Source organism: Acomys minous (genome assembly GCF_964271855.1).
Source record: "Acomys minous genome assembly, chromosome: 2".
In the NCBI taxonomy this organism is placed as follows: domain Eukaryota; kingdom Metazoa; phylum Chordata; class Mammalia; order Rodentia; family Muridae; genus Acomys; species Acomys minous.
This window is the reverse complement of record NC_140484.1, coordinates 115687040-115708326: the sequence shown is the minus strand read 5'-3', so window position 1 is coordinate 115708326 and position 21287 is coordinate 115687040. Positions and strand designations below refer to the sequence as shown.

At 50.6% G+C, this 21287-nt stretch overlaps 3 protein-coding genes across 7 annotated transcripts in view; 1 reads left to right on the top strand and 2 right to left on the bottom strand.

Moving 5' to 3' along the window:
- Positions 1–461: 461 nt before the first annotated feature.
- On the bottom strand, positions 462–7265 carry GDPGP1 (GDP-D-glucose phosphorylase 1). Of its 3 annotated transcripts, XM_084772447.1 has the most exons (3): positions 6988–7265; positions 4372–4444; positions 462–2179 (listed from the first exon to the last, which is right to left on the bottom strand). In XM_084772447.1, exon 3 carries the CDS (start codon positions 2164–2166, stop codon positions 1009–1011), a length of 1158 nt encoding a protein of 385 aa, XP_084628573.1. In that variant the 5' UTR covers positions 2167–2179; positions 4372–4444; positions 6988–7265; the 3' UTR covers positions 462–1008. The 3 variants fall into 3 exon arrangements, 2 of the variants coding, with proteins under 2 accessions (XP_084628573.1, XP_084628572.1); XM_084772446.1 differs by lacking the exon at positions 4372–4444; XR_014777349.1 differs by lacking the exons at positions 462–2179; positions 4372–4444 and adding an exon at positions 6197–6874.
- Positions 7266–7401: 136 nt separating this feature from the next.
- On the top strand, positions 7402–13405 carry CIB1 (calcium and integrin binding 1). Its single transcript, XM_084772457.1, has 7 exons — positions 7402–7617; positions 7748–7782; positions 9870–9978; positions 11983–12133; positions 12251–12369; positions 12451–12539; positions 13183–13405. The coding sequence occupies exons 1-7, from the start codon at positions 7567–7569 to the stop codon at positions 13202–13204; spliced, it is 576 nt and encodes a 191-aa protein (XP_084628583.1). The 5' UTR covers positions 7402–7566; the 3' UTR covers positions 13205–13405.
- Positions 13406–13959: 554 nt separating this feature from the next.
- The window catches only part of SEMA4B (semaphorin 4B), a 41354-nt gene continuing 34026 nt past the window's right edge, over positions 13960–21287 (bottom strand). For all 3 annotated transcript variants that reach the window (XM_084772391.1, XM_084772390.1, XM_084772392.1), the window contains exons 11-15: positions 19568–19778; positions 19338–19453; positions 18972–19138; positions 16093–16178; positions 13960–15577 (exon numbers count right to left, since the gene is read on the bottom strand). In XM_084772391.1, coding sequence (XP_084628517.1) covers positions 14838–15577; positions 16093–16178; positions 18972–19138; positions 19338–19453; positions 19568–19778 — 1320 coding nt within the window. In that variant the 3' untranslated portion in view covers positions 13960–14837. The remainder of the gene's footprint in view (positions 15578–16092; positions 16179–18971; positions 19139–19337; positions 19454–19567; positions 19779–21287) is intronic.

Here is a 21287-nt window from a genome sequence, read left to right as displayed (position 1 = left end):
ATCTGAAAACAGAGCACAGACATACAGAGACAAAACCAGAGTTCCTGGGGTCTGAAACAAAACAAATCAAAACAAAAAACCTAAGCCAGAAGCGGCTTATCCCATAATCAAGCTCCACCTAATGGGAGCAACTGGTTTGTAGTCACCAAAACCAGAGACAGATAGGAACCTTCCAGTTCCACCTGATAGGGGTCCGGAGGGTCCTAGGAATCCCCAGACCAGGAGGAGGAAGTTGGCTCGTCCGCCCATCCCCCAGTGGCTTCCAGATTGTGTCCCAACACCAGAGTCCCCGGAGAAATAAAACAAAACAGAGGCATGTCCAAACTCACCCATCAGTGGAGAACAGAATATGCTCTCCTGAAAACACTCTACTGCGGGGTCAGAGGTCCCCAGTGATGCAGGACAAACCCCCAAATGTAAGGGTCTGAAAATCGCTGAAGGAGGACCTCCGACTCAAAACAGTAGAAACAAAGAGCGTTTATTCTGCAGAAACAGCCTGCATGCTGGGGTCACCATCCATACAAAATGGCGGCGACCACCAGGGGGAGCTCGCAGGCTCTTTTTTTAAAAGTTTCCAGGGGCATCCTAGCTGTGGCTATGTGACACTAACTGGGATTGGCTGGTGCTGGTGGAGGTAGACCTGTGCTCCTGGAGGACTTGTCACAGGGCTTTTGGTAATGTCCGGTCCTCACATTCCATCTCAGATCCTTGAGTGAGGTTTAAGGGCTGATATTGGGATTTTAATACCACAAGTTGAGCAGTGGAGGTCCTCGGGCTCACCTTAGCCCTTCAGTGCTTTATTTACGTTTCTTAGGCTAACAAACCAAGTGTGCTTCTGGATCTCCTTGCTGCCTGCAAAGCCGTATTTTATTCTGGAGTGACTCTCCAGGTAGGAAGGGCAACCATGAAAAGAAACGCCCAGATGCCAGTGATGAGCAACAGCCTTTGGGAAAGGGCTTCGGATCAGTTAGCAAAGAAAAAACAAAACAAAACAAAACTCCTCAAGAATCATAGCTCTTCCTGGGCCATCATGGCCACCAGCGCTGCCTGTACCTCATCGGCCTGAGTTTGGGGCAGCAGGCAGTCCTGAATGAGGGCCACTGCAGCTGCCTCTGTCAAGCAGCTGAAGTCGTGGGATGTTTTGACGGGCAGGTGGCCAGCCAGCTCACAGAGCGCAACATTGAAGGCCCCACTTTCTTTTACCCCAAAGCTGGACTTCCGGGCCCACAGAATGACTCGGATCCCAGTGAGGTCTGAGGAAGATGATGACTGGCCCGGTGGAGCTCCCCGGGTCACAAATAAGTTGTGTGCAAGCTCATGGTCACTCAGGTAGTCAGTAGCCCGGCATACCCTGCTGATCAAGACTTCCAAATCAGGCCCTGGCCCACTAGTGTAAAAGAGGAAGCCAGGAGCTGGGAGGCCCTGCAGCAGGTGTATAAAGCCCTTTGGGTCTAGAGGCGTGCTTGGAGCGCCCTCCACAGGCAGTGGGTGGGCCAGGTAGTAGCCATGCAGGTGGAGATGGTTCACAGAGGCCAAACCTCCCAGGCTGTTGAAGCCAACCCGGAAGCCTGGGTGCAAACTCAGCAGCACAGCTTCAAGCCCCGCCCGCAGCACTCCCGGCAGCAGGCGCTGGGGGAGCCCGTGAGCAGGCTCAGGCACCAGCAGCACGTGACCCCACTCCAGGGGGCTGACATTGATCAGCACAAGGATGTCCCCTTGCTGTGGAGCAGCTGGGCCGTTAGGCTCCCTTTGCAGCCGGAAAAGGACTTCTCCAGGTCGGATTTTATTGAAGTTAAACTGTTCGGGGTCAAACTCCTGCCTTACACTTTTGATATTCTGGGGGCGCCTCCTCTGTACCCCTCGCTCTATATTCAGCTGAGCTACAAACCCCACAGAACCAGGGAGGATTTGGGTCTGCAGATCTTCTAGGCGGTATCGAAACAGGCCCAGTTCCATCCGCTGCCTCCATGCCGCGCAGAGGGCAGAGTCGAAGCGGGACACCGGCACTGTGTCCAGGGCGCTGGGTGAATTCCTTGGCCACCGAACTCCCTTCCCTGTGAGGTCTTTCTGTCCATAGATAAAGTCCGGGATGCCTTGCTCTTCCCAGTCCTCGCGGTTTGGAGGCAGCAGATAGGGAGCGTCCTGTGAGTCACATGCAGCAGCCATGAAGGCTACCTACCTGAAAAAATCAGAGGTGAAAAGTGCATAAATTAACTACACCAGAGCAGCCCATTTCCAAAGATGGTTTTTTGAATAATCCTTTTTAGTCTGATTGTAAAAGTGATAGGAATCTGTTCCCATGTCTCAGAAAACTAAGGAAGTCGAAACCAAGCCAAATCCGGCAGATCAAGAACAGGCAACGTGTCGTTCAAGGTTCAATGCAGCAGGTACCTTTAATTTACAGCCTGGTCTATGGAAGGTTGGTCTGATGTATTTTGATGCTAATTACTGCTTGCTGTCTCCGTGGCCCCAAACTGCTCCGTAACCTTGCCCCAAAAGTTATTCTTATTTGACCAATAAAAAGTCCACACACCCGGGCAAGCAAATGGGACGGGCGTGGCTAAGGTTCCCCGGCTCTAGGAGACAGAGAGATTCTTGGGAAAGAGGAGGAAACAGGAGGGAGGAAGAGGGAGGAGAAATCTCTATGGGGTGAACTAGAGAAGGGACTCTGAAGTCCCGCAGGGAAGGAGACAAAGTAAAGAACAATAGCAAGTATCTGGGGATTATGGATGGGAGGTAGTCCAGATAGAAATTATTAGAGGGCTGGAGATGGCTCAGAGGTTAAGAGCACTGACTGCTCTACCAAAGGTCCTGAGTTCAAGTCCCACAACCACATGGTGGCTCACAACCATCTATAATGAGATCCAGTGCCCTCTTCTGGCCTGCAGACACACATGAGCCAGAATACTGTATATATAACAAATAATTATATCTTTAAAAAAAAATTCAATGCTAAATGTTGAAGGATGCTTTTGTGCACTGTGTATTCAAATGCCGATTTACGTGCCGGCCAATAGCTGGTCTGGAGAGTTAAGGCAAGGACCAGAGAGAAGAGAGAGGGCCTCAGGAGGGGACCAGAGAGGAGAGTCGGCATTGGGACATGGATGAAGGACAAGCCTAGGAAGGACAGGTGTTGGGCTATGTGGCTGGGAAGCAGGCCAAGCCAGTATTACCGGGTTAGAATAGCTCAGAATGGGCCCAGGTATAGGGCGAAAGCTCTTAATAAATATAATAGGTCTTGGGGCTGGAGAGATGGCTCAGTGGTTTAGAGCACCGCCTGCTCTTCCAGAGGTCCTGAGTTCAATTCCCAGCAACCACATGGTGGCTCACAACCATCTATAGTGTGCTCTGATGCCCTCTTCTGCAGATAAAAATGCTCATATACAATATATATATATATATAAAATAGGTCTCCATGTCATTATTCTGGGCAAGGGTAGCATAGGAAGTCCACACTTTTACAGCTAAAGTCTGGAGAGAGAGCTCGCCAATTAAGACTGTTTGCTGCTCAATCATGAGGATTAGGTCCCAATCACAGATCAGGTGGCTCACAATTGCCTGTAACTCAGGCTCCAAGGGATCCAACATCCTCTGGCCTCCATGGCACCTGCAGACACAAGTGTGCATACACTCACACAGCCACACATAAAATTAAACTATTAAAAAAAAAAAAAAAGATAGCTACAGCTACACAGCCAGTTTCAGGCCAATGTGAATTACACAAGCCTATTTTAACAACAAAAAAAGGCCTGTCGCCAGGTGTGGTGGCGCACGCCTTTAATCCCAGGACTCGGGAGGCAGAAGCAGGTGGATCGCTGTGAGTTCGAGGCCAGCTTGGTCTACAAAGCGAGTCCAGGACAGCCAAGGCTACACAGAGAGACCCTTGTATCGAAAAACCAAAAGAAAAAACAAAACAAAACAAATAAAGGCCTGTCGTCATAGAAAAGAAACTGCTTTGGGCATGACCATGACCACGACCATGTCCTGCCTGTCATGAAGTGTTTGTACACATGTGGAATCACATGTGGAAGTAGCGGTGACAGTCATACACAAAGGATGACCTTACTATGCAGTGCTGGGAAAACTGGTCATTCAGTCAACATGGCTGAGCAAGTGCTGGTGCTCAGGCCTGGGAGCTCATGGGTCTCAGAGCTCCTTATGAGGTTTGCAGAATGGAGGAGAAAGACTTTACGCCAGCCCTAAGCAGCGTCAACTGGAGCTGTAAACACGGGGCGCAGTGTGTGGAAGCGTGCTGGATAGATACTCTGTGTGTAGACCCCAGGAGGCCTGCCATAGGAGATAGCCGGAGCTGGGAGCGCACCATGGCTGAGGCATGGAGAACCCAGGGCAGAGAGGAGGAAGTCTGCTTACCGAGGGCCAGGCTTGGGGCTTCAAACTGTTAGCCATGCGCACGCCATTTTGTTAAGCCACCTTCATTTTGGCTCTGCAGCGACAAATTACGGAACTAAAGTAATTTGAGTTCTAGAACTAAAGTAACTTGTTTTTCTAGATTCTTGCCTTCTCGGCCCTCTGCCCCGCCCCCCAGTAATGGTTGGCTATGAGGGGTACTTATTGGTCACCTGACACACTCTTGACTCATTTTGTTACTCCCGGCAATGGCCAACAACTTCCAACCATTCCCCATGCCAACCCTTTCTGCCTCATAGGTACCCCAGTCAGTGGCTTCGATTCTTAGACCAGAGACTCCCTCTTGCAGGTTTGTCATTAAAAAAAATATAAGACTGTTGTCACTGTTTATTCTCTTGTCTGTTTTCCTTCTCCCCATCTTACTGAAATGTAATGCTTTTTATCCTTCCTTCATTTCTTACTTATTTGCTTATCTACTTACTCACTTACTTATTTTTGAGGTACTGGGGGATTGAAGCTGGGGCTTTAAACATGTTAGTTGGCTCTGTTTTGTTTTGTTTTGTTTTGTCAACTTAACACAGACCTATCTGGGAAGATAGGGAAGAAGGGAATCTCAATTGAGGACCGGCTTCCATCAGATTAGCCTGTAGGCACGCACCTCTGTGGGGCATTCTCTTGCCCCATGATTGATGTGGGAGGGTCCAGCACATTGTGGGTGACACTAGGTCCTGGGCAAGTGGTCCTGGGTTGACTAAGAAAGCAGTTGGAGCAGGCCATGAGAAGCAAGCCGGGAATCAGTGTTTCTTCATGGCTACCGCTTAAGTTCCAGGAAGATGTCTGTACTTTACTTAGTGATGGAGTCCGGAGGGTTGTAAGATGAAATAAGGCCTTCCCTTTCCAAGTTGCTTTTGTCATGGTGTTTTATCACAGCAATAGAAACCCTAAGACACATTATTATCCTCTTTTTCATATTTAAAATTTAATTTTATTTTATGTGCATTGTTGTAAGAGTGTCAGATCCCTTGGAACTGGAGTTACAGACAGTTGTGAGCTGCCATGTGGGTGCTGGGAATTGAACCCGGGTCCTCTGGAAGAACAGCCAGTGCTCTTAACCACCGAGCCATCTATCCAGCCTCTCTTTTTTATTAAAGAAAAAAATTCTTTTTTTTTTTTTTTTTTGGTTTTTCAAGACAGAGTTTCTCTGTGCAGCCCTGGCTGTCCTGGAACTCACTATGAAGACCAGGCTGGCCTTGAACTCAGAGATAACCAAAGCTAAGATTTCACCAGGTAACCCAGGCTAGCCCTGAACTTGTGATGCTTTGGCCTCAAGCTTCCTAAATAGCTGGGCTTACAGATCGGTGCCACCAGGTCCAACTTATTTAACAACTTTAAACTAAGATATATATGCTCAGGCTTAATAAAGCTCAGAAATTAAAATGAGTTACAAACCACATTCAAGGATAGGCCCTATGCCCAGCAATAGATGGCCAACTGAAAATGAACTCAATGGTATTTTAGGAGACTTTTTTTTTCTTTTTGGTTTCAAAATGGTTTGTTTGGGTTTTTATTTATTTATTTATTTGTTTTAATCTTACTGGTCTTTTGCTTATATATTATGGTTTCCAGGGGGGAAATCAAATCTGTATTAGGTTACTTAAGAGCAGCGTTTCTATGCAGTAGCATAACTACAGTTATGAAGTAGCAATGAAAATAATTTTATGGTTGGGGGTGTGTCACTACAACATGAAGAACTGTATTAAAGGGTGGCAGCATTAGGAAGGCTTAGAACCACTGCTCTAAAGGAACAGAATTGATGGGTACACACACATACACCATGATATAATTTTATTTTATTTTTTTTTTTAAATTTTTTTGAGACAGGGCTTCTCTGGCTGTCTTGGAACTTGCTCTGTAGACCATGCTGGCCTCGAACTCACATAGATCTGCCAGCCTCTGTCTCCCAAATGGTGGCATTAAAGTTGCGCCACCACCACCCCATATAGATGAACAGATATTAAGAGGGATTTATTAGATCGGTTTACTAGACATGGTCTGTGAAGCCCAACAGTAGGTGCTCAATCCACAAGGATGGATGTCTCAGCAGTCCCAATCTGGTGCTGAAGGCCTGGAGGGCTGTTCAGTCTGAGATGGAAGATGGAAGGAAGAAGCTGATTCTAATGTCAGCAAAGGAACAGTGGAGGAACAGGATAGACACGTATCAGGAAACCAAGGCAAACAGGCCAAAAGCAGTTTCCTTCTTCTATTTCCCTTTTGTATGGGTTGCCACTTGAAGGCACTGCGCAGTGGGTCCTCCCACTTGAAAGAATCTCATCAAGAAAGTCCCTCACAGGAGTGCCCAGCAGTTTTTCCTTCTACTTGACTACAGATCCGATCGGCTCCCAGACTCCACCTTTCCTTCCTCCTCCCTGCAGTTTGGAATCCTCACTTTTTTCACGCAGTGTAAATTTATTCATTTGTTCATGCATCTGATAATTACTTGAATATCCTGGAGGTTGAGAGGAGAAAAGAACAAACAGATAGACAACCTTGGTCCCTCTAAACGCCCGAGTCCCGACACATCATTGAAACTGGACTTATATTTGGAAAATGGAAGCCTACCTTGTCAACTATTCCACGAACGGGCGATAACTGCACAATCCAGTCAACAGTTCCAAGAGCCAGCAAGCTAAGCTACTTCAGAAAGAGTCAGCACAGTGGCGGGGCTGCAGCCCCGGTGCGAGTCTGAGTCTGGAGGTCACCCGACCGCACCCAGGACAGAGGTGTCCAGCACCTGCTCGAGGTGAGGCAGATGCATCTCCAGGCTCTGCGCGCAGACGCAACCCGGAACACAGCGGAGGGCAGAGTGTCCGCGACGCAGGCTCAGTCTGCACCACGCGCACGCGACCCGACTCGACCCGCCCACCAGGAGGCGGGGCCATGAGGTCTGGGCCCCGCCCCCGCGCGTCCGGCTCCTCCCCGGGCCCTGCCTCCAGCTCTTCAGGGCGGGTGAGGAGCCGGGAGCTGGCAGGCTGAGCGGTGCCGAGGGAGCTGGGGCATCGTAGGCAGGGGCGGGCCCGGGGGCGGAGGCAGGGCAGCGGTTGCTCCGGGGACGGGGCGGGGACGCGGCCCCGAGGACGGAAGTGAGAAAGTTGCCGGCGTCCGGGAGAGAGTTGATCCGGCTGTGCGCGCACCGCGGCGATGGGAGGCTCGGGCAGTCGCCTGTCCAAGGAGCTGCTGGCCGAGTACCAGGTGCGCGGGGCGCCAGTTCGCGCGGAGCTCGCGCGCGGGCCCGCGCCGGGAGTGGGGGTTCGGGAGCAGGCAGCGGGGCGGCCGTAGCTTTCGTGCGACTTGCCGACCCTTGTCTGGATTTGCCTTTCAGGACCTGACGTTCCTGACCAAGCAGGAGATTCTCCTGTAAGTGCTGCCCTGATCCCCGCCCTCCGCCTCGGGATTGCCTCGGGGGTGGGCTTTGGGGTGTTGTTTTAGTGTGGGGACGGACCCTCTCTTCCGAGGGTGGCCCCCGTGCTTCACGGGCTTAAAGATCAGTGCATCTGGAACGGGAGGCTCACGCAAACCCCTCTGTGTATCCAGGAAAAGTTGGGCTGTTTTGAGCCGGGTTAACCTCCTCACTGCCGAACTTCCTGCTCTCTTAGAAGGAACTTCTGTGCTCTGTGTGGACTTTGCCCTCTGGCAAAAACTAGAAGCCTTGAGCCTGGCGCGCTCTTCTCCCAACTTTACCTGTTTAATACAGTAACCGTTAACGTTTATTGGGCCCTGACTCTGCCCAGGAGCTGCCGAGTGATTCCCACTTTACTTACATCTTAAGGAGGAGGTTACAGAACAGGGAAACCGGTTCAGAGAGTTCTGGTAGCTTTGTTTATAAAGCACACTGTAAGTGATTTGATGGCCAGGGCGCTTGAGTTAGGAGATTCCTGGTCTCCCCCATGGTGATGAAATTCCAGGAGGGAGGAGGTGGTGGTTGAGAAACAGGGCTTTTGTGATTTTCTGTTGTTTAGGGTCATTTATAGCTCCTTCCCCCCCCCCACTTTTGTTTGTTTTTGTTTTGTTTTGTTTTGGATTTTTGTTGTTGTTGTTTTCTTTTGTTTTTTCCAGACAGGACTTCTCTGCTGTCCTGGACTTACTATTGTAGACTAGGTTAGCCTCGAACTCCGAGATCCACTTGCCTCTGTCTACTGAGCACTGGGATTAAAGGCATGTGTCATCATGCCTGGCCCTATAGCTTCTTTCTTAATCTCTCCATTTTTTTAAGGGGTCTTTGAAATTATTACTGTAATGTTAGGGTCCAGGAACTTGGCCCATAGGCAGTCCTAACCTGCTAGGCTGGGCTGCCTGCTGTCAGTAGGCCAATTAAAGGGACAATATTCAAAAGCAGAGAACCGAAATGTGGCCACACAGGGAAAAGGAACAGAGGTCCAGTGACCACCCTCCCCCCTTAATCAATCTTCATGGCCCGCTAACGTGAGGTTTATATTTACATATATGGCAAGATGTCCCTACAGCTCTCTTATGAAAGGTGATCTGACAGGTTACTACACCTGTGAGAAATCTCTTCCTGGTAGACGGTTCTTCCATTGCTGACACCAGGGTTCGTCCTTCTCACAAGAGATCACTGGGGAATTCCAGTTTCTTGGGGACCACTTTTTTCCCCTTAGTCTGATAGCCAAAGGGAATATCTCTAGATATCAGAAATATCTCTAGAGTCTCTTCATCTTGCCAGAACCGGTCAAGAATGCTTGATACTGAAAGGGAAAGTGTCTGCCCAGGACCCCCAAGACCAAGTTCTTAGCACAAAGGAGATTTATTTGCCTTAGAGGGACAGAGGGCAGGAAATCAGAGGCAAAGACGGGGGATAGGGAACCAGGAAGAAGGGGAAGGGAACAGGAAGATGGGGAAGGAGTATTTGTCCAGGAGGACAAAGGGCTGCCTCTGCATAGCGAGGAGACAGATGGAACATGTAGGAAAATGGCAGTTAATAAAGGTAAAAAGGAAAAACCCCATGTTAGGATGAGGTGTTTAATTTTTATTGGGCATGTTAATTAGGTGAGCCATAGGGGGCTTCAATACTTTGATAGCTGGGCCTTGGTCGTCGGCCTCAGGAAGATGAAGTGGCCAGATAAGAGAATAGCCGTTGGGGGCTTGCCTTGGGGATGTAGGCTTTTCCCAAGGCAGAGGGGATGGGGGAGAGGGGCAAGGCCTGCCAGAGCTGTGCTCGCCATGCTCACGCTGGCCAGAGTCCCCTCAGGTACGGTGTCTGCAGACTTACATGAGTTCCTCTCCTCCATAAATACCCACCCTAAGAGGCTCCAAGCCTCTGCTGTCTTCTGACTTTCCTCTTTGGCTAAAGATTGCCCAGTGGCTGGGCATCCTGGGTCTGCGACTTAGATACAGAGCTGGCAGAATGGGAGTGCAGTAAACACTGGGGGGACGGGGGGGGGGGCTGACTGCTGCAGGGCACCAATAAGCTCCCCTCTCTCTGCCAGAGCCCACAGGCGGTTTTGTGAGTTGCTCCCCCCGGAACATCGGACTGTGGAGGAGTCACTGCACACCCGAGTGTCATTTGAGCAGATCCTCAGCCTTCCAGAGCTCAAGGTTCGGTCTTCAACCCACGTCACCCACCCTGTCTCTGCTGCATTCCCTCTTCCTGCTGTTCCAAGTGATGGGAAACACGTGCCACCACACCCTGGTTTTTTTTTTTTTTAATTTTCATGATGATGATATATAATTGCTTTGTGTGGGTATGCACACATGTAAGTGCCGGTGCCTGTGGTGTAGAGAAGGCATTGGATCCCCTGGTGCTGGAGCTGTGAGCTGCCCATCATGGGTGCTAAAAACTGAACTAGGGTCCTCTGTAAGAACCGTTCCGGCTCCTACGCCCTGGGTCATCCATCTCTCCAGCCCACTCCCTTTCTAAACAGTCATTCTGGGGATTGACTACTTGTTATGTTTACATGCCAAGCACTATACTGACTGAGCTAACCCAGTTCTTTTTTTTTTCTGACACGGGCTTTTACTATGCAGCCTTGATTGGCCTTGAATTTGCGTCAATCCCTTCCCAGCCTCCCGAGCACTGGGATTATAGGTATGCATCACCATGCCCAGCTTGCTGGGAATAATTCTTTGTTTTCCAAGGCAGGGTTTCTCTATGTAGCCGTGGCTGTCCTGGAACTGGCTCTGTAGACCAGGCTGGCTTTGAACACAGAGATCTGCCTGCCTCAGCCTCCCCAGTGCTGGGATTAAAGGTATGTGCCACCACTGCCTGGCTTTTAATTATTATTTTGACACAGGGTCTCACTGTGGAACCCTGGCTGGCCCGGCTGGAATTTGCTGTGTAAAACAAGCTACCCTTTGACTCTTTTTTTTTTTTTTTTAAAGATTTATTTATTATGTATAGTGTTCTGTCTGCACTTACACATATTCACCAGAAGAGGGCACCAGATCTCATTATAGATGGTTGTGATTCACCATGTGGTTGCTGGGAATTGAACTAACGACCTCAGAAGAGGAGTCAGTTCTCTTAACCTCTGAGCCATCTATCCAGTCCTACCCTTTGACTCTTAAGAGAAATATCTGCACTGGGCGTGGTGGTGCACGCCTTTAGTCCCAGCACTGGAGAGGCAGTTCAAGGCCAGCCTGGTGTACAAAGTGAGTCCAGGACAGGCAAGGGTACACAGAGAAACCCTGTCTCCAAAACACAACAAAAAGAGATACACCAGCCTTTGTCTCCTCAGTGCTGGACTTAAAAGCATGCACCATAACACCTGTGTGCTGTGCAGTTTTTTGCAAAGAGCCTGGCTCTGTAACAAAATAATTGTTCAATTAAGAATATTTTAAAATGACCAGTTTTGATCCAGCCAAGGAGCTTAGCAGGCAAAAGCACTTACCTTGTGCCAGGCGGTGGTGCCAGGCAGACATATTTATTTCCAGCACTTGGGAGGCCGAAGCAGGTGTAGCTCTGAGTTCAAGGCCACACTGGTCTATAGAGTAAGTTCCAGGACAGCCAGTGCTATACAGAGAAACCTTGTCTTGAAAATTTAAAAAAAAAAAAAAAAAAAAAAAAAAAAGAAAATTCAAGACAAAAGCACTTGCCTTGTAAGCCTGAGGACCTAAGTTTGATCCCTGGAACCCGTGGCAGGAGAAGAGAATTGACTATGGAACGTTACCCTGTGTGGTGGCTTAAGTGTGCACATGGACAATTACAGTAATAATCTGCTCATCTTGTTGCTTTGCTTAGCGTGCCTTCCTTTCCTGCTGTGACTCCACTTGTGATGTATCTGAGTTAGACTCCCAGAAAGCCTCCCTGGCTGGCTTAGTGGTCCCTCCTGTGCCCTCCATGTAATGGCCTCTAAGGTCTCCTCTTCAAGCCTGACTCCGTGGTGCCGCGACTGTCATCAGCTTCCTCAAGTTTCCAGAAGGGACTCAATCGTGGTGGTACACGCCTGTAATCCGGCACTTGGGAGGTGGAGGCAGAAGTACCAGGAATTTGAAGCCAGCCTGGGTTTATGAGTCACTGCCTCAAAAGAAGTTTCTAGTCGAACCAGCTGAGTATGTAACCCAGGTTGCCCTGTGACATTCACATAAGGCTTTCTTACTTAGGCCAACCCCTTCAAGGAGAGAATCTGCATGGTCTTCTCCACGTCCCCTACCAGAGACAGCCTGAGCTTCGAGGACTTCCTGGACCTTCTCAGTGTCTTCAGTGACACAGCAACCCCAGACATCAAGTCACACTACGCCTTCCGCATCTTTGGTAAGCACCGTAAGAACTGCTGGATCCCCGCTCCTCACACACGGGAGGGGGCAGGTGTGTGCCTGCACGACTCCTCTGAGCGTGTTGTTGTTGCTGCTCCCTGGGTCTGTCGCCTAGACTTTGACGATGACGGGACCCTGGACAGAGAAGACCTGAGTCGGCTTGTGAACTGCCTCACAGGAGAGGGCGAGGACACGCGGCTCAGTGCTTCTGAGATGAAACAGCTCATCGACAATGTGAGCCACCTCTCCCAGCTGGGACTGGGGATGTTGGGGGGAAGAGTTGGGGCCCGAAGCCTAAAGTCCTCTCTTCCCCAGATCCTGGAAGAGTCGGACATTGACAGGGATGGGACCATCAATCTCTCTGAGTTCCAGCACGTCATCTCTCGCTCGCCAGACTTTGCCAGGTGTGACAGGAGCCCCCTGCATTTGAGTACCCACCTACTCTAAGACACAGTTACAGCGATGCTTCAGGATGTTCTTTTTCCAGAGGGGACACGGGACCTAGCCCACTCCGTTTTTGTTTTTTTGAGACAGAGTCTCATGTAGCTGAGACTGACCTGAAAACCCCACCTGCCTCTGCCTCCCCATTTACTGGTATTAAAGGCACACACCGCCCACACCTAGCCTAGACTTTCCGCCTCCTGAATGCTGGAATGCCTAGTTTATGTGGTGCCAAGGATTGAACACAAAAGTTTCAAACCTGTTGGTAAGCACTCTCCTGGGCTACAGGTTCAGCCCTCAAACAGGAATCTTAACACTGTGGTGGTGCAGGTCTGTGATCCCAGCACACAGACGGCAAAGGCAGAACTGCTGCGTATTACAAGGCCAGCTTGGTATACATAGTAAATTCCAAGCCAGCCAGAATTTGTCTCAGGGGGATTTTAAAAAAAAAATTCCAGGAAAGAAGTGGGTACGATGGGAAAGGTCTGTACTGTCCTCTTCTATTGGCTGTAGTGTAGCTCAGGGGCAGTTTTAACATGTGCCAGGCCCTGGGTTTGATCCCCAGCACCAAAAAAGCGAACCCCAACTCACTCTTCCCTTGTGCAGCTCCTTCAAGATTGTCCTGTGATGGCTTCTGAGGACCAACATCCTGTCCAAGACCTTTGCACTGCTGAGATGTGGCCAAGGTTATGCCTGCGCTGTCAGGGCCAGTGCCGGCCCAGCCTGGAGAGAGCACTCAGAGTCGGCCCCAGGGCTCCCCTGCCCACTGCTGTTGTCATCACTGTTTTTACTATTCGGTAATAAAGGTTTAGAGTTTGACTTCCTTGAATGGCACCAGCCATACGACTGGACTTGTAAGAACCTCTGAACGCCCCCACTTTGGAGACTCAAGTACATTTCCACATGAATGAGAACTTACAGAACGGTAAGCCAAAAACCAGTCCTGCCTGTCCCCTCAACTGGGTGCAGAGGAAAGGGATTCACCCTGCTTAGAACCGTACTACCAGGCAACATCAGTCAGCCTTGAGAAAAAGGCTTGGAACCCCCCAGAAAGCAGAGCCTGGCCAAGTGTCTGCCTCACAAGTATGAAGACCTCAATTCTTAAGTCCCAGGCTGAGGAGGCAGGCAGGAGGGTCCCTGGGCCTTACTGAGTAGCTGGTCCATCCTACTAGTGAATTCCAAGCTCATGAGGCCCTGTCTAAAGAGATGAATGCAGTTGCTAAGAATGGCCTCCGGTCTCCACACGTGTATTCACACCACAGGAAGGAAGGACAGCCTCTGGTCTCCACACATATGTATTCACACCACACAAAACAAGGATAGCCTCTGGCCTCCACATGTACACACATGCACACAAAGGAAAGTCTTTCAACAGTCAGGGCCTCAACTATTAATTTGTCAGATTTTATTTAAAAAGAAAGTAAAGTGCATCTTATTAAAAAAAATATAAAACCCATGTAAATTAAGGGTCCTTGTGATGGGCAGTGTCAGCATCCCTTAGAGTGACGGGAAAGGCAGGGTGAGCTGGGAGGAGGGAGGGCTATGAAGCCCTAGTGTTGGAATTGGAAGATAGGGCTGATGAGGTGGGTGAGGACAGAGTCTTCTGACTACCTGTCACAAATTCCCCTGGGGTCACTCCCTGGCTTGAGGCCACCTGAGGCCACAGCCTGATACAGGCCGAAAGAGTCCAGGGAACTGGGGACAGCCCAGCGTCTGGTGAGGAGGGCTGCAGAGCCAGCCTAGCCCTCTGGTCCCTGAGGTCGTGGGGTGTCAGTGGCCACAGATATGTCCTCGGTCGGCTGGAGCTGGAGCAGGGCCCAGGTTCTAGCCCTCGGCAGCAGAGTAAGGTGGTAAAATAGGCCAGTGGGGGAGGGACTCCCAACTCTGTCTCACAAAGCCACTCTGGATAAGTCTCCAAAAGCTGAATTGGAGTGGCTGTGTCGTATTCTTCCTTGTCTCTCTCTCTCTCTTCCCTCTCGCTCTGGCTTCACATTCGCAGTTTTAAACAAAGGGCTCAGTTTAAGTAGCAGAGTCCTACCACCCAGACACGGGCCCTGGCCCCCTGGGCCCCTGGGCCCCTGGAGGCAGCCCCATCTTGAGCCAGGCACTGGAACCAGCTGGCTGCACCGGCAGGGTTGTGATACCAGCTGCCTCCCAAGCAGGGTACCACAGTTGTGTTCGGTGAGCACCAGAGGTGCAGCTGACCTCCACTGAACATTCACAGCCCACGAGGCCAAGGTGGCCGCATCCAAAGTCAGCTCTCATACTACAGAGTCTCGGATCTCAGAGCCCAGCCGAACCCGGGGCCGGGGACACACAGGGGACACCTCCACGAAGCTGTCCTGGATATTCAGTGGCCTCTTCTCTGACTCAGTGACGACTCGGGGCCCTGGGGAGCTATCCGACAGGGCCTGGTAGCCTCGGTGGTCCAATGGGGTGCTAGGAGGGCCGACGCCATTGAGTGGCCGGGTCTCGGGTGGAAGTACGATAGGGCGAGTCTTGGGGTGCACACTGGCACATTCACCCTGCTTCAGGAAGAGTTTCATGCCATCCCGATGTCGGTAGAGAAAGAACAAAACCAGAAGCACCACAGCAACCCCAAACAGGGCACACATCACCAGGAATTCATTCCAGTATGATTTGTCTTCACCCCAGCTGGCCCTGCCACCAGCTGGCGCACTCACTCGAGATGTGTTGATAATGACAGGGACACCATCACGCTCGTCCTTGTGGTTCATCACCCCATCCTCTGTCACCTCCGGGCAGTAGCTGGCCACAAGCTGCCGGAATCCTTCTTCTATCGACCAACACTGGAACACCCCCAAGCCCTGCTGGCTGCCCACCAGCAGCAGGTCCCCAGTAGGCAACACACGGCAGGAGGCAGAGGCATTGACAGGGGCTCCGTTATGCAGCCAGAGCCGAGTGGCCAGGTTCGAGAGGAGTGGGCAGGCCAGAGTGTTCACTGTGTTTGGTTGGATCTGGACTTGTTTACATGGCTTGCCTGTGGGCAGAATAGGCATGGGGTAGAAGGGGCCAGTGCCCAGAGCAGCCCCAAGCTTAGCCCCACCCTCCTGTACTCTGGGAGGCGGGTTGAATGGACAGGGCCCCATAGGCTCACAGGCAATGACACTATTAGGAGGTGTGGCCTTGTTGGAGGAAGTGCGTCATTGCGGGTGGGCTTTGAGGTCTCAGATGCCCAAGTCAGGCCCAGAGACAATCTTCCTGCTGCCATACTTCTGCCATGACAGTAACGGACTAAACCTCTGAACTGTGAGCCAGCCCCAACTGAATGTTTTCCTTTATGAAAGTTGCTGTGGCCACACTGTCTCTTCCCAGGAATAGAGCATTAACTAAGACAGGTGATACCATGGGATGGCTGATACCAGGCAATTCTTGGGACTGAGTGAGACTCACTATCTGGATCATTTTTGTAAGACTAGAGGAAATATCTATCCGTAAAAATATCTGGAGTTGTCTTCTAAGCAAACATAGCCCACCCTTCCCAGGGTGTCTTACCTTTGGGCACAGAAGACCGGGGCCGGGCGGAGGAAATATTGCAGAGTTCCCTGGCATTGGCACCCTCAATGTCCTGGATCCATGGCCTGGATACAAGAATCTTAGGTAGAATCCCATAGGCCCACGTTCCCTTCCCCCTCTAGCCTTGGACCTGGGCAGGGAACCCGGTGTGGTGTGGAGCAGCAAGTCTGTGGCCGCCGGGAAGGGACCATCTCCAGTTATGACTGTGTGTGCGCGTGCTCATGCGCAGACTGGAGGACAGCCTTGGTGTCCTCCTCGGGAGCACCATCTACTCCATTGAGACACAGCATCTTACTGGCCTGGAATTTACTGCCTAGGAGAGATTAGGTGGCCAGTGACCTGCAGGGACCCACCTGTCTCACTTGTCACAACATGCCTGGAATTGCTTTATGTATGTTCTGGGAATCCAACTCAGATCCTCACACTTTGGCGGCAAGTACGTCACTGACTGAGCTATCTCTGCAGCTCCCATCTACAGATTATTATAAATAAAAGCCACACACAACCTCATTTCACTATAAAACCTAGCACTTGGGAGGCAGACACAGGTGGTACAGAAACCCAAGGTCATTTCACTACATAGTGATTTGGAGGCTAGTCTAGGCTACATGAGACGCTTTCTTAAATAACACCCATCCCCCTGGCCCGCTACCAAAAAAAAAAAAAAAAGAATTAAAAATCCAAGAGGCTGAAGCAGGAGAACTGGCATGAATTCTAGCCCCAGCTATAGAGCAAGACCTTGTCTAGAACAAAAAGCTTTCCTTTTCTTCTCTCTCTCTCCTTCTTTCTTTCTTTGTGCTATCTATTTATTTTGGTTTTTCGAGACAAAGTTTCTCTGTGTAACAGCCCTGGCTATCCTGGAACTCTCCTTGTAGACCAGGCTGGCCTCAAACTCACAGAAATCTGCCTGCCTCTACCCTCCCCAGTACTGGGATTAAAGGAGTTTACCATATCGCCTGGCTGAAACAGGGTCTTATGTCGCTAACCTCAAACTTGTTCTGTAGTCAAGGGCGACTTTGAACTAGAGATCTTCCTGCCTCTACCTCTCTTGTAAGGGACTGTAGGCCATGCACCACCGTCCCCAAACACAGAGCTCCTGCAATAGTTTAGACACCGCAGCTATACCACCCTACGTGAGACAAGAATACACGGGACATGGGATGTCTGACGTCCGTGCAGTAGCTACACAATGAGTTGTGTCCTTTTTTTTTTTTTAATGTGTGTCCTTTTTGCTGTAAACAAAAGAACACTACAATTGAGCCTGCCCATGTTTACTAAAACAATTAGATTAGAAAAATGAGGACAGGGGGCTGGAGAGATGGCTCAGTGGATAAGAGCATTGTCTGTTCTTCCAGAGGTCCTGAGTTCAATCCCCAGCAACCACATGGTGGCTCACAACCATCTATTCTGGAATCTGATGCTCCCTTCTGGCATGCAAGTGCACATGCAGATAGAGCGCTCTTAAATAAAATAAAACTTAAAAAAAAAAAAAAAGAAAGAAAAATGAGGACAATGTTCAAATCCAATCCATTGTGCACATTCCTTCTCTCTCTCTCTCTCTGTCTCTCTCTCTCTCTTCCTCTCTCCCTCCTTTCAAGACCTTGTTTCTCTGTGTAGCCTTGGCTGTCCTAGACTCACTTTGTAGTCCAGGCTGGCCTCAAACTCACAGCCTCCCGGGTGCTGGAGTGTTGGATTAAAGGCGTGTGCCACCACACCCAGCTCCTATTCTCTTTTTTTAAAAAAAGATGTAATTATTACTTTTCTGTATGTGTGTCTGTCTGTGCCTGGGTGAGTTTATGTGTAGCAGGAGAACGGGGGTTGGAGCCCCTGGAGCTGCCGTTACAGAGAACTGCCTGATGGGCGCTAGGTCTGGAACCTGGGTTTCCTACAAGAGCAGAAGTGCTCTAACCCCTGCTTAGCCATCGCTCCAACAGCGTCCTTTATGTGAGGGCAGGTCTCATGTGACCCAGGCTGGTCCTGCAAACTCACTGTGCTGCAGATAATGCCCTTTAACTTCCGGACCTCCCCCCTCTACCTCTGAGGGCTATGACTGTAGTCATGCACCACCATGTTCTCACCACCTGATTTTTTCTTGATCCTCCACAACTATATACTGAGATCCAGGCCAGCCTAAGCTACATGAGGCCCTGTCTCAATAAAAATGAAAACAAACAAGAACAACAATAAAACTAGGTATTGGGACTATAGACATGCCCCACCACTGACTCACCCCAATTTGTTTTTAAAATTGAGATAGGGTCTCAGTATGTAGCCGGGCTGGCCTATAACTCTGTAGACCAGGCTGCCCTTGAATTCAGAGATCCTCCTGCTTCTGCCTCCTGAATGCTGGGATTAAAGGTTTGTGCCACTATGCCAAACAGCAAATCCCTATTTTCTGAATAAACATCTCTAATGCAAATGTTACTCTAACTACTTTTTTTGTTTTGTTTTGTTCTGGAAACAGGGTTTCTCTGTGTAATAGCCCTGGCTGTCCTGGAACCCTCTTTGTAGACCAGGCTGGCCTCCAACTCACAGTGATCCACCTGCCTCTGCCTCCCGAGGGCTGGGATTAAAGGTGTGCACCACCACGCCCGGCACTCTAACGACTATTTAATGGTTCAGTAGGCTGCTTTGTAGCCCTTGTTCACTAAGCTCTGTTCACAGGGCAATCCACTCTCTCCTGTAAGGCTGTTTCTCATCTAACAAACCCTCTTCCCCTTCCAGGCAGGGAAGGCAAACACTGACTATCCCGCCTGTGCCAGCGCTGATGGAAGCAGAGAACCAAGAACCAACGCTGTGGCGATGTGGGTAGGAAGGAGACCGTGCAGGGGGCTTAGAGGAGGCATGGGTGCTCTCACCTGGAGGCCAGATCAGGCTGGTAGAGGCTGAGGAGCTGGCAGCTAGAGCCGCTCCAGGCGCAGTAGGGGTCTCGAGCCAGGAGGCAGTCTCCACAGCTTGGGTATAGGCTGCAGTTGGCTACTGGCACTTGCACTACACCGGAATGGGAGGAGGCATACAGCAGTCCCTACACAGCCAAACACAGAGAGGGAGAGGGAGGCTAGGCAACCCATCCGTCAGCCACACTAGCCTTACATGCTCACCAGAGGCCTGCATCCTTCTGATGGTCATGAAACAGGGCTCTATAACGGTCCATCTTGGGCAAGGGAGGAAAAGCTGGCTCTGTGACAATGGAAGTGGCCCAGTTCATTCCGTGGCCCACTTACCCCATGGCTGTCCAGGAGCAGGTTCTGCACAGGCTGTCCTTGAGGGAAGACCTGCAGCTCCTCAATGATGTGCACTCTGGAGCCGAGGGTCACTGCCTTGTGCAGGCGGCCATCACCTGGGGGCGTGGACACGACTCAGGCCCTGGTGGAGCCCACTGCCCAGGATCCACCCGCCCGCCATGCATGCACTCCCCTCCTTAACTCAATCCTGCTGGGCTGCACGCACTCACCAGTGCCCAGAAATAGGACGTCATAGGTGCTGTGCAGGCCAGGCACTCGGTGCACAGCCACACGCTGGTAGCGGGCTTGTGGCTGCAGCAGCAGCAGGCGGCTGCGGACCTGGCCATCCATCAGGAAGTGGTCCTTGAGGAAGTTCAGCACTCGGTCTGGGAGCTGCAGGGAAGAGTTGATCTTCCTTTCCCGGGCACTGTTGGTGATGCACTAAAGGAGGCAGAAGCAGGAGGAACAGGAGTGAGCGTGGAGAAATGCCTCCGCAGGGGACAGTGGCGTCCCCAGCCCCAAACCCTCTGCTCCAGAAACCATGGCACATCTGCCTTTCCGCACAGTGCTGGCCCAAAGGCAAACCTGACATGTGAGCTTTGATTTCCTGCTGGCCCCTGGCCTACTGCTCCTTACCAAATTTGCCCACAGACTGCTCATCTTCCTGGGGTCTTACCCAGGTTCTCAGGAAGCTGGAGCTCGTCAGATCTCAGTACAGTGAGCCGTAGCCAATCTCCATACCTTCCCCAGGCCCTGCTTCTCCCCGCCCAAGGGTTTCTCTGGGCATGAGGCAACAGGGGCAGTGGCCCTCAACTAATGGAGCAGGTAGGAACAGCTTCCGCCCAGTCAGTCTGAAAGCCTGAGCCGGGCTCTACAACGCTGTGTGTGATCCTGGAAAACCTAGGCTCCCGCGACCACAGGGTCAAGGCCTCCCGCCTGCCCCTGTCCAGTCTCTCACACTGCTTCTCACCACCACCTTCCAATCAAACTGCTCCACTCACATTCTGGTGTCAGGGTCTCCTTGCGCGGAGCCCACTAGGTCTCAAGCAAATAAGGCAGACTTATTGCCCGGTGTGTGGTCATCCAGTCATTTGATAATTAAATAAGAAGGTCACAGTGGAGTTGGGTGAACAGAGTAAAGACACAATAATAGCACTGTACAGTGCTGTGCAAAGCTGGGTATGGTGGCATCCCCCTGTAACCCTGGTAGTTGGGAGGCGGGGGCCCAGATTACACAGACTGCTGTCTTTGAGACAGACAGACATCTAAAACCAATCTTCACCACTAGACAGTATAGTGGGACTTTCTTGGACTTGCCAGTAGTTAAATAAAGACATGGAGAATTATTCATATTATTAAAAGCTTAGGCACTACAGCTGGGCAGGCTCTAGCCCATACAAATTAACCTGTTCTTCACCTCTTTCTCACAGCCCTGGTACATCTGTCCCTGTCCCTTCCCATGTCATGCTGGCAAATCTTGCCATGGCTGCTGCTTCTCAGAGACCTTCTCTCAGCCCAAAAGTCCCACCTTCCTTTTCCTACTTAGTTATTGGCTGTCAGATCTTTATTAGACCAATCAGCAAGTGAGGAAGGTGTGTATTTACAAAATATGATGCTAAAGATGATCCATAAGGACAATACCAAAACCTGGCCAGTACGCGGCTCTCTGCTAGTGCAGCGATCAGCAACTGACTATGCAGATAACCTTCAAAGAGGTTACACAACAGTATAGAAGTCAGGCTGAAGCTGGGTGTGATGGCGCAGGCCTTTAATCCCAGCACTCGGGAGGCAGAGGCAGGCGGATCACTGTGAGTTCAAGGCCAGCCTGGTCTACAAAGCGAGTCCAGGACCCTGTCTTGAAAAGCCAAAAAAAAAAAAAAATAAATAAATAAATAAATAAATAAATTAAATTAAATAAAAAAGTCAGGCCGACAGGACAGAACTGAGGCG

Coding starts and splice junctions, on each gene's coding strand:
- CIB1 (XM_084772457.1), top strand. CDS start 7,567: ATGGGAGGCTCGGGCAGTCGCCTGTCCAAGGAGCTGCTGGCCGAGTAC. Junction 7,618..7,747: donor AGCTGCTGGCCGAGTACCAG/GTGCGCGGGGCG, acceptor TTTGCCTTTCAG/GACCTGACGTTCCTGACCAA. Junction 12,540..13,182: donor CGCTCGCCAGACTTTGCCAG/GTGTGACAGGAG, acceptor TCCCTTGTGCAG/CTCCTTCAAGATTGTCCTGT.
- GDPGP1 (XM_084772447.1), bottom strand. CDS start 2,166: ATGGCTGCTGCATGTGACTCACAGGACGCTCCCTATCTGCTGCCTCCA.